Source organism: Lactuca serriola, chromosome 4 (genome assembly GCF_051521515.1).
Source record: "Lactuca serriola cultivar US96UC23 chromosome 4, Lser_US96UC23_V15, whole genome shotgun sequence".
Lineage (NCBI taxonomy): Eukaryota > Viridiplantae > Streptophyta > Magnoliopsida > Asterales > Asteraceae > Lactuca > Lactuca serriola.
Window position 1 is genome coordinate 145,022,870 of NC_136411.1, and position 14,991 is coordinate 145,037,860.

Consider the following 14,991-nt stretch of genomic DNA (forward strand, 5'->3'; position numbering starts at 1 on the left):
GACAACAAACGTGATGAGGAAATAAAGCATTTGAAAAGCCCCGTGGTTGCTCCATATATACGAGCTCATTCAGTTCGCCATTAAGGAAAGCATTATTGACATCAAGTTGGTGAAGTTTCTAGTTGTTAAGAGTAGCCAAAGAGAGCACAATTCGAACAGTGGAGGCTTTGACAACCGGACTGAAAGTGTGAGAGTAATCGTGCCCCGGGACTTAACTGAATCCCTGAGCAGCGAGACGAGCTTTGTGTCTTTTAATTGAACCATCAACATGATATTTAGTGCGGAATAGCCAACGACAACCGACAACATTCTGACGTTCAGGTCTCGGAACCAACGTCCAAGTATTATTTCGGTGAAGGGCATCCATTTCTTGATGCATGGCCGTCATCCAATGTGGGTGTTTGGAAGCATTTTGAAAACCCTTTGGATCTTTGGAAGCAAATAAAGCAGAGAAAAGCCCATGAGAGTTAGTATGGGCTAAATCAGCCCGATGTTTGGGTTTAAAAATTCCATCTTTGGCTCTCGTAGTCATCGGATGGCCCACACCAGGGCCAGGGGCATGAGCATGAGAGGCTTGGGAAGTAGACTCGGATGTAGCAGGCTCGGACGCAGGAGACTCGGATGCAGCAGGCTGGAATGCAGCAGGTTGGGATGCAGCAGGCTCAGATGCAACAGGCTCGGATGCAACAGGTTCAGAAACCACAGGATGGTTGGGGTTAACAGACGTAGGGTTAACCACCGGAGCATGTTGGGCATCATCACATAGACCACAAGTAGACAAAGGTGGTGGTTTGACTTGTCTAGAAGAGGATGACGGCGAGGCAACCTACACAATAGGGAAACAAGAAGAATCGTCTTGAAATTTTGTTAAGATGAGCATAGTCACCGGGGTTTGAGAAGTGTCACCGGTGAAGGGGAAAAGTCATTCATCAAACTTAGCATGTCGGGTAATATAAATGCGAGAGGTGGTAGGTTCAAGACATAGATAGCCTTTATATTGAGAACAATAGCCGAGAAAAATGCATGTGAGGCTTCTAGGAGAGAGTTTGTGGTCGGCATAGTCCCTTAGGTATGGATAAACCCGACAACTAAAAGGTCAAAAGTGATCATAAGTGGGAACACGATTGAAGAGAAGCTCAAATGGAGATTTATTTTGTAACACTGTGGAGGGTAAGCGATTTATGATATAGACTGCAGAACTAAGCGCGTGAACCCAGTATGACAGAGGAACATGCCCATTAAATAACATTGCAAGGCCAGTTTCAACAATATGGCGATGTTTACGTTCCACCCGACCATTTTGTTGGGGGGTGTACGGGTATGAGATGCGGTGGAACGTACCATTCTCATCAAGCAATATTCGAACATTGTGGTTAAAAATTCTGTGCCACCATCGCTTTGAAAAACCTTTATTTTATGAGAGAATTGAGTTTGTACAAATTTTTAAAAAACATCCAAGACGGCATGAAAGCCTGATTTAGTGCGAAGGGGGTAAAACCACGTAAATCTAGAATAATTATCAACAAACGTTACATAATAACGGTAAGAGTCCACTGAGCATTCAGAGGATGGGCCCCATAAGTCACAATGTATCAAGTCTAACATATGTAAAGCCCGTTTTTCATTATTCTTAAAAGGTAAACGGTGTGCCTTTGCAAGTTGGCAAGAAGAGCACACAACAGGTTTTGGTAACAGAGAGGTAACCGACAAATGGCCCTGTTTATTTAATAGTAAAAGAGTATCAACGGACACATGTCCCAACCGAGTATGCCAAAGTTCAAACGAAGCTTTGAATTTGGATCTGGTGGATGCAAAAAGGACTTGAGGGTTGGTAGTAAGCACATACAAACCCCGATCACATCGGCCCTAAGCAAGAACCCGTTTCGTTGATCGATCCTGGATATAAAAATGAGGTTGGGAAAATAAAACATCCAAATGATTGTCAGCGGTCAATTTGCTAACAGATAACAAATTTTTAGAAAGGTTGGGAACGACCAACATGTCTCGAATCTGTATGTCATTAGAAAAAGAAGTGTGACCAATATGAGAGATAGGAAGAGAAATATCATTCCCAAAAATGACCTTGCTGTTTCCCGAGTATGGTGTGGGTTGAGTTAACGAGTCAGCGGAAGAGGACATATGATCCGTGGCACCGGAGTCAACATACCAATCTGGACTGGAGGTTGAAACGTGGCATTGGGCGTGAAAAGCTTTGGCTGGATCAGCATCAGAACCGGGAGCATGAGTGGCAAAAGTGGCAAGACGGGGACATACATTAGCATAATGACCGTTTTGACGGCACAGTTGGCAGTGAGGGGGACGGCGCCCACGCCCCCGACCACCACGAAAAGATCTACCACCACGACCCCGGTTGGGGGTAGAGTCACGAGTTTGTACATTAAATGCCACCGGTGGAGAGATGATACCATGAATTGACTGAAGAAATAGTTCGTGTCCTTCAGCTTGAGCAAGAAGATCCCGAAAGGGAATGTGGGAGCGAAATGCCCGAATTGCAGTGGAAAAGGTCTCGAATGAGGCACCAAGGCCACATAGAAACCAGTGTAATTTGTCAGAGTCGTCGACAGGGCTACCAATAGCCGATAATTGATCGCATACAGACCTGAATTTATGCCCAAAATCGGTAACACTGGAGGTACCTTTGGAGATTTTGCGAAGCTGGTCACGTAAGTTGTGAACGCGCTCAACAGAAGAGTTACTGTAGGCATTTTCCAAAGCCACCCAGATCTGGCGGGCAGTGACGAGACCAACGACTTCCGAGAAGGCTTCTTTAGATAGTGAAGCGTGGAGAAGAATCACTGCTCTCTGATCAGCAGAGAGCCAAGCCGAATATGTTGTATTTGGTGATGGTTTTCCGTTAGAAAGGATTTCAACCACCGGTGCACAGGCGGATCCATCAACGTGGTCAAGCAGGTTCTGATAGGAAAGGATGGGAAGTAGTTGGTTTTTCCACAACATGTAATTGGATGAAGAGAGCCGATTGGTGATGAGGTGTAAAATAGTGCTAATGGGGAGGAGTGTATCAGAAGATGAGGAGGATACCATTGATCGGCAAAAAAAAAAGGAGAAGAATCAGGTGGGGAAGAAGAATAGCGGGAGGCAGGATCTAGGCGAGTGATACCATGAGATAATAACTCTCCTTGCCCAGTAAGAAGGAGAGCAACCAATTTATAAAAGAGAAAGTTACAAGAACAGCCCTCTAAGAATAAAGGAAATACAGGAAGGTAAAACATCACAATAAATAAAGAGACTTATGATTGTCTAATATATGTTATAAAACTTTATAGTCTTTCAAGGATTCAAGCTATTACTATTCATGCATATTTATATGTTTAAATATATAAAGTTTATACATGTACATATGTTCATTACTTTGAAACATACATCTTTATAAAAGCGAGTACATTACATTTTTACATACATACCAAGCATACTCGGCTTTTATAAACTTTATACAATGAAATTCATTATGCCTAGTGACATGACCACAATTAAGTTAGGACTGAGAGCTATTCACATACTTTTTAGTTAAGGGTTTTTTAGTGAGACTATATTCATTAGTTGAGTCTAAACACTTAGCATACCCACACTGCTATAACCGTTAATCTTCGGAGTGAGATAAATATGTATAGATCTATATGGGGTTGACATCCCCACCTTTGGTTGCTAGCTACAACCTCGACTGATCAATCGAAGCGGGTGATGAGTGTCTACAGTTGTTACTACAACGTCCAATGAAGCGTTGTAGGGGGTACATTCGGTCACATAGCTCGATTATAGGAGTTACTATAAACATTAACTGGAATATCTCTCTCATTATAAACCATGGTCTTGGTTACTTTCGAAACTATTTTTAAGTATGGGTTTACTTATATAGATATACATTTTGGCTTTCAAAGATTCTTTACAAATACAATTTTAAGTATGGATTTATTTATACAAAGATACACTTTGACTTTCAAAGACTCTCTGCAAACACACTTTTAACTATTGTTATACATACAAAGATAATACTTTTTAGAATTATTAAAAGTATTATTGTTGTTAATAGAAAACCTGTAACTCTCACCAACCTTGTGCTGACCCTCAAAACTACATGTATTCTCAAGAAATCACTAAACAAACATTCAAGATGGATTGTATTACAAGTGGCCTAGTTATTTGTTATTGTATTATATGCCTAAAGGTTAAGGAAATTCATGTATTATTATTATTTGTAAAAACCTTGTAATCAAATATCAAGATGAAACACGAATGCTATATTCTTTATTGTCGTACCTGTGCTATATATTTAGTTTACCTATGATCCATGAACTTAGTCTCACAGCCTGTCGTGTTCCGCTACCTCGGTCGGGGTGTGGCAGCTCATGTGTAGAAGACACATAGACTCGTGGAAAGGATCGAGAACAAAGTTTGATTTGGGAAATAACGAAATTCGCTTATGATTCTTTAACACACTTTAATGTTATTTATACTATTGGCATTCAATGCAGGCGCAAAAAAGGATGACGATGTTGCACAACGGTAACGGTGACACGCCGTGTTTTGGTATGGGGAGTTCCACCATGGGTCGGGTGAAAGTTTTGAGGAAATCATCGAAGCATTTTCAACTGAATAATGGAAGTTGGGTGGGAAAAGTGGTGACTATCGGTGGAACCCTAATCGCGTAGAGAGAGATGCAAAAAAGATAACGTCTTGGGTGGATGAAGCAAAATGGATGAAGGGTTACCTATCTAGATGAGACGGTGGAACGATTCGTGCTTAAAACATATTAGAATAAGATGCGTTGACCCCCAAATCGACACAAACTTCAAATCGGTTGGCATTGACTTCAAGGCGGTAGCAATCCAAGGACCAAAACTGTCAACCTCCATAAATTATTGTGGCTAAAACCTAAAGTGTCTAAAGTTCACTATTCCTAACTTGCACATATATTAATATATTTATATACTTATTTCAATTAATCTATCAATTAAGTAAAGTAATTTGAAGAATTTGAAGTTTCAAATGAACATGGTTCAAAATATATGACTTATACCGAACCATATTGATTTGCATGACCTTTATTATAAGAGTTATAAAGATAAAGTAAAAAATATAGATTAGATTTGAGAAATATAACTATATCATTATAGATATTAAAGATAGGTTAAAATAAATTTGTTAATTAAAAAAACAAAAATGTTAATCAACTTTTTTTAAATAAAAAATTTAATCTACTTCCAAACAACTCATAATTTCACATATATTTTAGATAGAAACTTGAACCATGTACTTCAATTGAAAAATGAGTGGGTTTTTCATTAGACCATCTAGTATACAGACCACGGTGGGTCTTGTGGTTTAGCTGGCCACGACCGTGACTCGTGCATACTAGCCCGGACCATCGTGGTTTGTCATAGTCGTGGTTCTCAATGGTGCCCACCACGAAACTAAACAACCAGTATGGTTGGATTGCTCATTTTGACTGTTGAAGAGGTTGCTGGAGAAGGATTGTGACATCCCCAAAATCACGGCCAGAAAAGACCGGTTTGTTTATGCTTTGTAAAAATCAGAGTACTTCATTTTATAAAAGTGTTGCGGAATTTGTTCCCAGAAAAACATGGTAAATACGTTATTAAAACATTTTCGAAGAAACGTATTTATTTCATTTTAAAACGTTTGGGATGTCATCGTTAATACAGAAACATAAACATAAACAGAACTTACAATTGTTTACACTAGTGATCTACATCTCTTTAAATCTCTTAGTGTAAAGTGACTTCATATCAACACCTGTGATATAAATAAACCGAGTGGGTCAGGTTGGGAAACCTGGTGAGTACATAGGGTTTTCAACCCACAATAATATAATTATTATGTTAAACAATCAAACAATCCACCTAATTACCCATCCCCATTATCTTCTTTACTCTTAAGGATTTAACCTAAGAGTCATCTATCTTGCATTCATTTATTCCGAAGTCCCTTACTTCCAGGGTTATAGGACTGGCACTAAATCCATAGCTGCCAATGCTCGTTTGTAAAGCACTAATTCCATAGCTGCTATAGTTTATTCGTCGGGTACTAAATCCATAGCTACCAATTCCTAACAGGTACTAAATCCATAGCTACCAGCGTCCAACTAATAGGTACTAAGTCCATAGCTACCAATTCCTAACAGGTACTAAATCCATAGCTACCAACGTCTAACATGTACTAAGTCCATAGCTACCGGTGTTTGTCCAATAGACACTAAGTCTATAGCTGCCAACGTATACTCTCATCATCTTATATCTCTCATCGTTCATCTACCCATGTCATACCCAACATATTCGTATAAAATACGTATACAGTTTAAATTATTTAAAACCTATATAAAACGTTCATCCAGCATAGACAACAAGTATTCAGATAATATGTACACATAGCACGTAGTTTATATAAAATACTTCATATCTATGTGTAAGATGAAAGGGAATATACACTCACCTGAAAGGTGGTGACTCAGCACTCGGACAGCGCTTCGGTACTCTCAAAACGATTTTCCTTCGATAAAACCTAGTATCAATACCACTAGGGTTTAGTCTAACGATAATTGCGACTAATTAATAGTCTAGATATTATTATTATTATATAAGCGTTAAACGATACTTATATAACCCATAATAATAGCCCAAGTACTTATTATAAGGTCCTAATAACATTACTATATTAAAACGTAAGCTAAACTAAAGATAGGTTAGGCGTAGCTCACTTACAATGGGTTTTCTCGAAAACCGGGCTTCGCTGGAGCAGCATTACCAAACCGAAAGACCCCTTTTCTCGGGACTCCGGGAGCCTTGGTGCTTCCTTCAGGTGCTAGTGGGTTTACCTAGGCTTTTAGGGGGGTTTGGGGGGTTAGAGAGAGAGTTTAAAGAGAGAAAGAAGTGGGAAAAGGTGTGAGAAATGAGGGTGCCCCAGCTCCCTTTTTATAGGCTGGAAAAGCCAAAAACTCGTCGAGTTCCAGGCCAGGTGTCACCATCTGGTGGCTAGCCTTGGGGAGGAAGCAACGGCCAGGATTGCGCCACGTCACCCGATTTCGCACAACAACCTCCCGACTTAGAAAAATCATAACTCTCGCATACGAGCTCCGTTATTGACGTTTTTTTTCCATGTGTAGGTAAAAACAAGATCTACAACTTTCATTTAGACTCCGTCGGCTAATTCTTGACCGATCTTAAATTTAACAGTAGGAGGAGATCAGACTGCTAAATGACCGCGAAGAATTCGTAACTCCTTCATACGGACTCCGTTTCCGTCTGTCTTTTTACCGTTGAGTTCCTATTAATGAGATCTTCAACTCTCATTTAGTTCGCGTAAGCCAAAAACTGCTTGAACTAAAATTCGAGTTTCGGGCTGTACACTGCTAAGCCGAAACTTCGAAAAATCATAACTTCCTCATACGAAGTCAGATTTTGGCGTTCTTTTTATCGACGCTCTTAGTTTAAAGTATCATACAACTTTCATTTAGATTGCTAATGCTAAATCTCGCTCTATCGTAAATTCACTATTTACGCTTCCCGGTGTCGTGCCGGTTTTGCCATAAAACTTCGACGGGCCATAACTTCTTCGTTATAACTCGAATTTCAGCGTTCTTTATATGTACGAAAACCTTGAGACATATTACAAAACTTGGTTAAGATTATTTATTCTAAATAATCTTTTGTAGAAAAGTCATTTTCGACCCCTATTTTCTCTAAATTGACTAGCCCGGATTTGCGGGCGTTACAAGGATCACACGTTGCTTTCTCTTTTTGCATCAAAAGAACTTTTTAGAAATTGAGGTTAAAATAAATCTACTTTCAAATGAATCCTGATTTGAAGGACCAAAATTGATAAAAGAGCTCTTGCGAGTTGGGTCCATTTGCTGGGGAAGAAGACATAGCTTTTCAAGTCTTGGCAACTTTGATCCATGAGATACAGTTCATTGGCAGAAAGCACACCTGATTAGAAATCCTTTAACATAGATAGTTTCTAAAATAACAAATTAAACATTGGATTTGTATTTCCTAATTAATAAGTAGTTTGATTTATATAAATTATTATTATTCCTATTATTATTATTAAATCACTTATTTGTATAATTAAATACTTGACCATTAAATCACTTATTAGTATTTAATTTTTTTTATATGTTTTAATGTATTTTTGAATTAAATTTAATTATAAAAATGAGGTGAAATGATGTATTTAGTAGGACTGACAAATATATACCACAAAAAGTGAAAAACCAACCAACATGTTATCAACTGAACTAAGAATATCAGTAACTAATATGTTTAGTAACCAATATATATGGTTGGTAGTACCATACAAAATGCGAAATCATTGTACGGTAGTGGTATAAAGTTTTCAATCCCATGGTAGTACCATACTAAACAATTCAATATATGTATATATATATATATATATATATATATATATATATATATATATATATATATATATATATATATATATATATATATATAATTTTAGTATGTTTGGTGCTTATAATTTACGAGTTTTGATATTAGTATTTACTGAATTAGTAAAGGTTAAAGTCTTAAACTTATATTGGTGTGTTCAATATTCCCCCACCGCTTTAACTTATAAACCGATGATAGAAATTAATAGAATCATTTTGGAATGAATTTTCAATCTCAACCATTGGAAAACTCCTATTCACAAAACCCCCCGCTGAAGTTTCACAATGCTCATGAACATGAAAATTGTCATTCACAAAACCCCATGGCATAAACCATTACCAACATGTACCAACCAAACTTATTGGTAGCTAAACAAATTGGTACCAACTATATTTGGTACGATAATGGTAGAATTTTTTTTGTACCAATTATAATTGGTACGATACACAGTTTAGTGAAAAAATGAATTGGTACCTACCAATTCCAACCATAATATTTAGTGATAATTCCATGGTTAGTGATAGGAAATGTAATGATGATGTAACACAGTAACACCTATCACTATAATCGTTAGTGATGACCATATAAGTTTTTTATAAAATAAAGTTGATATTTAAAATAATAAGTATTTTGAAGTTAATGAGTAACAACAAGTCAACAACACATAAAATGAGATTTATAGTGTTAAAATGGTTGATATACCATTTAATGCAATCAAGAATTAGAAACGTCTTTGACTGTAACCCTCCAACTCCGGCTCTCAATTCACTTTCAGATTGAGAGAAAGTCTTTCCTTTCTTCCACCGTCATTGTCAACTATACTTCCCCACTGTATGTGAAAATATAAAAACCCTTTTGCGTATACAAATATATTATCGATTTACAAGGATGTTGCAACAGCTAGTTTTGTAAAAGAGCATGAGTTTTCAAGAAGTCCCAACAGATTTGACAACCATACCAAACCAACCTTAGATGCATCCCTCTCCTCTTCTTCTTCCCTGTTTCTTTAAGCAATTTTCACATACCCATCTCTCTCTATTTTCTATTTATCAATTCCCCCTTTCGATTCCAAAACCTAATTTGCAAGAAAGGGTCTTCTTCCAATCCAACAACTACTTCGCCTAATGACATTCCAACTATCTCTTCGCCCATTTAAGTAAATAAAACGTTGTGGTTTTCTCTCATTACCCAAAACAAAAAACTCTCGAGTTGCACTTCTTGTTTGTAGATTTGAAGGATTATTGAAGATACCCAAGACTAAAGATGACGAATCGGAGTTGGGGTTTTATTTTGCTGGTTTTGTCTGCTATCGTGTTGAATCTTGATGCTTTTGAGCTTCGTAAAGGTCAAAAAACCGAGAGAATTTCAGGTAATTTCAACTCCAAACCTTTTAATTTCTCTATTTTGGTGAAATGATCGTTAGATTTAGAGATTTGGGTTCCATTTGAACTTATGAGCTCTTGATCTGGCCCGATTTTTGTCTCACGGAATAGGAGTTCTACCCTAATTCAAACCCATAGTTTTGCCCAACATAACTGTTGACTTGATGCGAAACTTTGTGAAGCTGTATATTTCGTTTCTTTCCTTTCTCCGCTGTTGTTTCTGTTATTGGTTTTTGGTCTGAATAAACAGCTTCATCATAACACAAGTAATTAGATTCTGCATCGATATTGATCTTATATTTGTTAGATTTGGATTTGTATTCCTTTTCTCCTGGATAACATAGGATCAAACCATCATTTATAAGCTACTCTTCTGTACTCCATTATTTATGTTGTGAAGTAGGGTAGTTGTGATGAAAACTTAGAGGCTTGGCTGAACCATTTAAAACCCAATTCATTTTATTGTTTTGAGGGACGAAGATGAAGAAGAAGAGGGCATAATGGTCATTTTATATGGACTTAACACCATTCGTTGCTAATCCTAGTTAAATTTGTGCAATGTAGGTAGTGCAGGGGACGTATTGGAAGATGATCCAGTTGGAAGGTTAAAAGTGTTTGTTTATGAGCTTCCAAGTAAATACAACAAGAAAATATTACAAAAAGACCCTCGATGTCTCAACCACATGTTTGCAGCTGAAATTTACATGCACAGATTCCTTTTATCAAGCCCTGTTAGAACCCTAAATCCAGAAGAAGCCGATTGGTTTTACACCCCTGTTTACACCACTTGTGACCTAACACCAAATGGCCTCCCTTTACCTTTCAAATCACCTCGTATGATGAGAAGTGCAATTCAACTTATTTCCTCCAATTGGCCTTATTGGAATAGAACTGAAGGAGCTGATCATTTCTTCATTGTCCCTCATGATTTTGGTGCTTGTTTTCATTATCAAGTATGTGAATAGTGAATCTGAATCTTTTAGGTTTCTATCTTGTTATGGTTTTGTGTTTATTTTTTTATTCTTTTTATTGTAGGAAGAAAAAGCTATTGAAAGAGGGATTCTTCCTCTTCTTCAAAGGGCTACTTTGGTCCAAACATTTGGTCAAAGGAATCATGTTTGTTTGAAAGAGGGTTCGATTACAGTTCCCCCTTATGCCCCTCCACAAAAGATGCAGTCTCATTTGATCCCTCCAAGTATTCCAAGATCTATCTTTGTTTACTTTAGAGGCTTGTTTTATGATGTAGGAAATGACCCTGAAGGTGGTTATTATGCAAGGTATGTCATATGTGTTTCTTATATTCTTAAACTTATGCAAGGTTATGTGGTTATTAAAAAAAATCATATTTTCTTTTTTAAAATTTTGCAGAGGAGCAAGAGCAGCAGTGTGGGAAAACTTCAAAGACAATCCACTTTTTGACATCTCAACAGAACATCCAACAACATACTATGAAGACATGCAAAGAGCTGTTTTCTGCTTATGTCCACTCGGGTGGGCCCCATGGAGTCCAAGACTAGTTGAAGCAGTTATATTCGGTTGCATTCCAGTCATCATAGCAGATGACATTGTCTTACCTTTTGCTGATGCGATTCCATGGGAAGACATTGGTGTCTATGTGGATGAAAAAGATGTTCCAAATTTGGACACCATTTTGACATCAATTCCAACAGAAGTGATATTGAGAAAACAGAGATTGCTTGCTAATCCTTCAATGAAACAGGCCATGTTGTTTCCTCATCCTGCTCAATCAGGTGATGCTTTTCATCAGATCTTGAATGGGCTTGCACGTAAATTGCCTCATGATAAGAGTGTTTATTTGAGGAAAGGGGAGAAGGTGTTGAATTGGACTGCAGGTCCTTTAGCTGATCTTAAGCCTTGGTAGATTTCAAAATGTTTGTTGTTAAAAGAAATCATGGGCTGGAATCTTGACTGTTGTATTTCAAAAGTTATAGAATTTTTGGGGATTTTTTGTTGGATTTTTTACACTGTAGTTGATCTTGAAGGGAATGGATGATTATTAAATCTTATGGACTTTTGCACTCTTGTTCTTATTTTCGAGTCTTATGACATGTGTGATGTTTGATTAGATTGTTATTTGACATTTGTTGTGGGTTTTTGTACAACAACATTGGGGTTCTTAATGCACACAAAGTGTTTGGTAAATTGCCCAAGAGAATCGTAAAGCACTATGTTTATGTGTTTGTGGGCATATTTTGGGATATTATCATGTTTCTTGTTGTGCTAATGTGTTTTTGGTTGGGTTAGGCTCTTTGGCTACCATGTGAAAAGTGGGCATTTATGATAAGTGACAGCATTAGGATGTGCTTTTGGCATGTGAAAGAGAATGAATTAACAAAGATTTGTCTATGCCAACTTGCTTCTAAAAAGTTAAAATGTGATTTTCTAAGAGTTTTTGTTACGGTATCAGTTGGGTGGAATCTCGAACCTAAATGTGAAGTTATAATCTTGCCGACTTAAATATGCGTGTAAGGGAATCATTGTCAATATGTTTTCTTCTTTTATAAGTTTGGATTTGTAACTATATCACCTTTTAGTCGGACTTTCAAAATAATAAAGTTATTGCTTCATTGTGTATGAGCAAAAATGGATTCAACAAGTATTTGGAACCAATGGAGTTCACTAGTTGTAGAAGCCATGAAAGAAAGTGAATGTGTATTGCCAGGAATGAAAGTGAATGTGTAAGTGTGTTAAAATAACTTACTTTTAGTTAAATTGTACTTAGAAAAACATAATTTTCAAAATCAAGGTTTAAATGATAAGGTGGTGTTTGTTTTTTTGTTTTCAAAAAGCACTTCATAATCTTTTTCGTCTATGTTGTGCAGACAACACACAAACGTGTCTTCTCACATAATGTTTGTTTTTTTAGAAGACCATCACAACCAACAGACCCGAGAATCTAACTATAATGGGATAAAAGGAGGTAGATGTCGACAGTCGTGTCTCTATATAGAGAAAAATAATTGTATCACAAGGGCCTATAAATGAGGAAAGACAAAAAAAACATGAAAAAAGAAATAAGGCTAGATGAGCAAACAAAAGGTACAAAGATAAATCATAATAACCGCAAAAAGCCTTCAAGAATTTGCAAAAAAAAAAAAAGACAAAGTGAGGGCAATACATATGTATAATTTGTAAAAATATATGAATATAATAGAAGACAGTTATACCAGGGGCACATATTTCAACATTAAAAATCACGGGGAAAAAAGAATAATGATGTTTGTGCGTCATCTTATTAGAGCAGCATGGACTCACATTTGTTTAAATTTGCAGATCTTTCTAATAAAAAAAACAAAAACATGATTTCATTTATATTATTTCCAACTTTAAATCTTATTTTTATGTCCTTACAAAATCTAAAAGTTATATATACATCCGCCTAAAACCATAAAGTTCAAATCTATATCCAAACTAATATTTTAATTAGGATTAACCAATTCAATTTTTAAAAGCTTCAAGCCTTCATTATATATTCAAAATGTAAAAACATATTAATAAATATACAAAAGTCATAAAACTATATTATTTAATATAAATATTAACATAAAATAAGTTTACGAAAAACAAAATTCTTATGATGCCAATGTCGATTCAAATTGTTTGCTATTAACTTCATTAATCAAATGAGATAATCTTATTCAACCAACTTGATACCCATTTTTGTTATCAACAAACCCTTTTTAACCATGCAATGGAATAACAAACAATATCAAATAATTTTGTTCAATCGATTTGATTCCCATGACTTCAAGGATTTTGGTGATGCATCTTAGTTTTTGTATTTATTGTTTATGAATCATCTCTTTAAATTCTGGGAAAATAACGCAATGACCTACTATGTATTTCGATTTTGCTCTTTTAATCCTTAAAGTTTTTTATGCCTTTTAAGGGAACAAATTGTTTTTTGTCGGGTCGATTTGGTCATTTTGTAAGAATTAAAGGGGTTGGCCGGTAACATCATTGTCACATCATTTAAAATTTCCATGTGTAACGACTGGACTTGTTTAGTTAGGGTTTTTAATGAGGTACCGACAACACTTCACCCACTCTCTCCGTCTTCATCAACTATCTGCGTCTACTGCATCCATTTCCAATCATCAATTTTCTTGCTTCAACCATGGTTATCGACGTCGTTGTTAGGCCCGGTCCTAGACATTTTGGGGCCGGGGGCAAAAAAATTGGGGCCCTTATAATTTTTTTTTCTTGTAAAGGAGGGTGGTATCTCCGGAAATTTTTATGAATTAAAAAAAATAATACAATTGAAGGCTGGGGACTCCCACCTATGGAAAAAAGGGCTTCGAGACAGGTCCCATAAGCCAAACAACCTAGCAACTATTAATATAAAAAAATAAATAAATAAAAGGCCAGAACATGCTCTGAACCATAACACATAAACATAACAAAGAAAAAACTAAAGAAACTTACATTTACGAGCTTTTTTAAATGCAAAGTCATCGATTATAAAATCAAGTTCAATATTATCCAACAAATATTTTTCAATGCATAACATAGCCAAACCATTTAATCTTTCTTGTGACAATGATGATCTCAAATAATTTTTTTAATAATTTTAGTTTTGAAAAACTTCTTTCTACTGATGCTACAGTAACATGTATGGTTAATATATGGTTAATAGAATTCTATATGCAATACAAACATTTTGATAACAGTCTTTACCTTTGGCAAACTCTAAAATTTCAATCGATGACAAAACAACATTTGGCAAAGTATTTATTAATACTTTAAGTTCCGAAATAAATCATTTAAATCCACATCACATAAGTCATTATGAGTAAACTTATTTACAAAAATAGTACAACTTTTTTTAAGTTTAATTTCATCTAATAACTTTAACCTTTTTGAATCATATAAAAATCCAAAAATATTTTCAAAGTTTGTTAATTGCTCAAATCTACTCTCTAATGACGCAATTGCCACATCAACAATATATATATATATATATATATATATATATATATATATATATATATATATATATATATATAAAATACTCGATTCTAAATGATTCTTTGGGTGATAGTAATATATTTTCGCAATTAGTTTCATCAAATTGTTTTGTTCTAATAATTTGTCGTTTTTTAGGAATATAGGTTCAACATTCATATCCGATGCAATGACCT

At 35.9% G+C, this 14,991-nt stretch overlaps 1 protein-coding gene across 1 annotated transcript; it reads left to right on the top strand.

Annotated features, from left to right (window-relative positions):
- The first annotated feature begins 9,213 nt into the window (after positions 1-9,213).
- Positions 9,214-11,856, top strand: GUT1 (Exostosin family protein). Its single transcript, XM_079040130.1, has 4 exons — positions 9,214-9,816; positions 10,394-10,782; positions 10,865-11,106; positions 11,198-11,856. The coding sequence occupies exons 1-4, from the start codon at positions 9,711-9,713 to the stop codon at positions 11,709-11,711; spliced, it is 1,251 nt and encodes a 416-aa protein (XP_078896256.1). The 5' UTR covers positions 9,214-9,710; the 3' UTR covers positions 11,712-11,856.
- Positions 11,857-14,991: the final 3,135 nt, after the last annotated feature.

Bases quoted from the DNA above. Each gene is read 5' to 3' on its own strand.
- GUT1 (XM_079040130.1), top strand. From the start codon at position 9,711: ATGACGAATCGGAGTTGGGGTTTTATTTTGCTGGTTTTGTCTGCTATC. The intron at 9,817-10,393 runs GTAATTTCAACT...TGTGCAATGTAG, and splicing joins AAAAACCGAGAGAATTTCAG to GTAGTGCAGGGGACGTATTG. The intron at 11,107-11,197 runs GTATGTCATATG...AAAATTTTGCAG, and splicing joins GAAGGTGGTTATTATGCAAG to AGGAGCAAGAGCAGCAGTGT.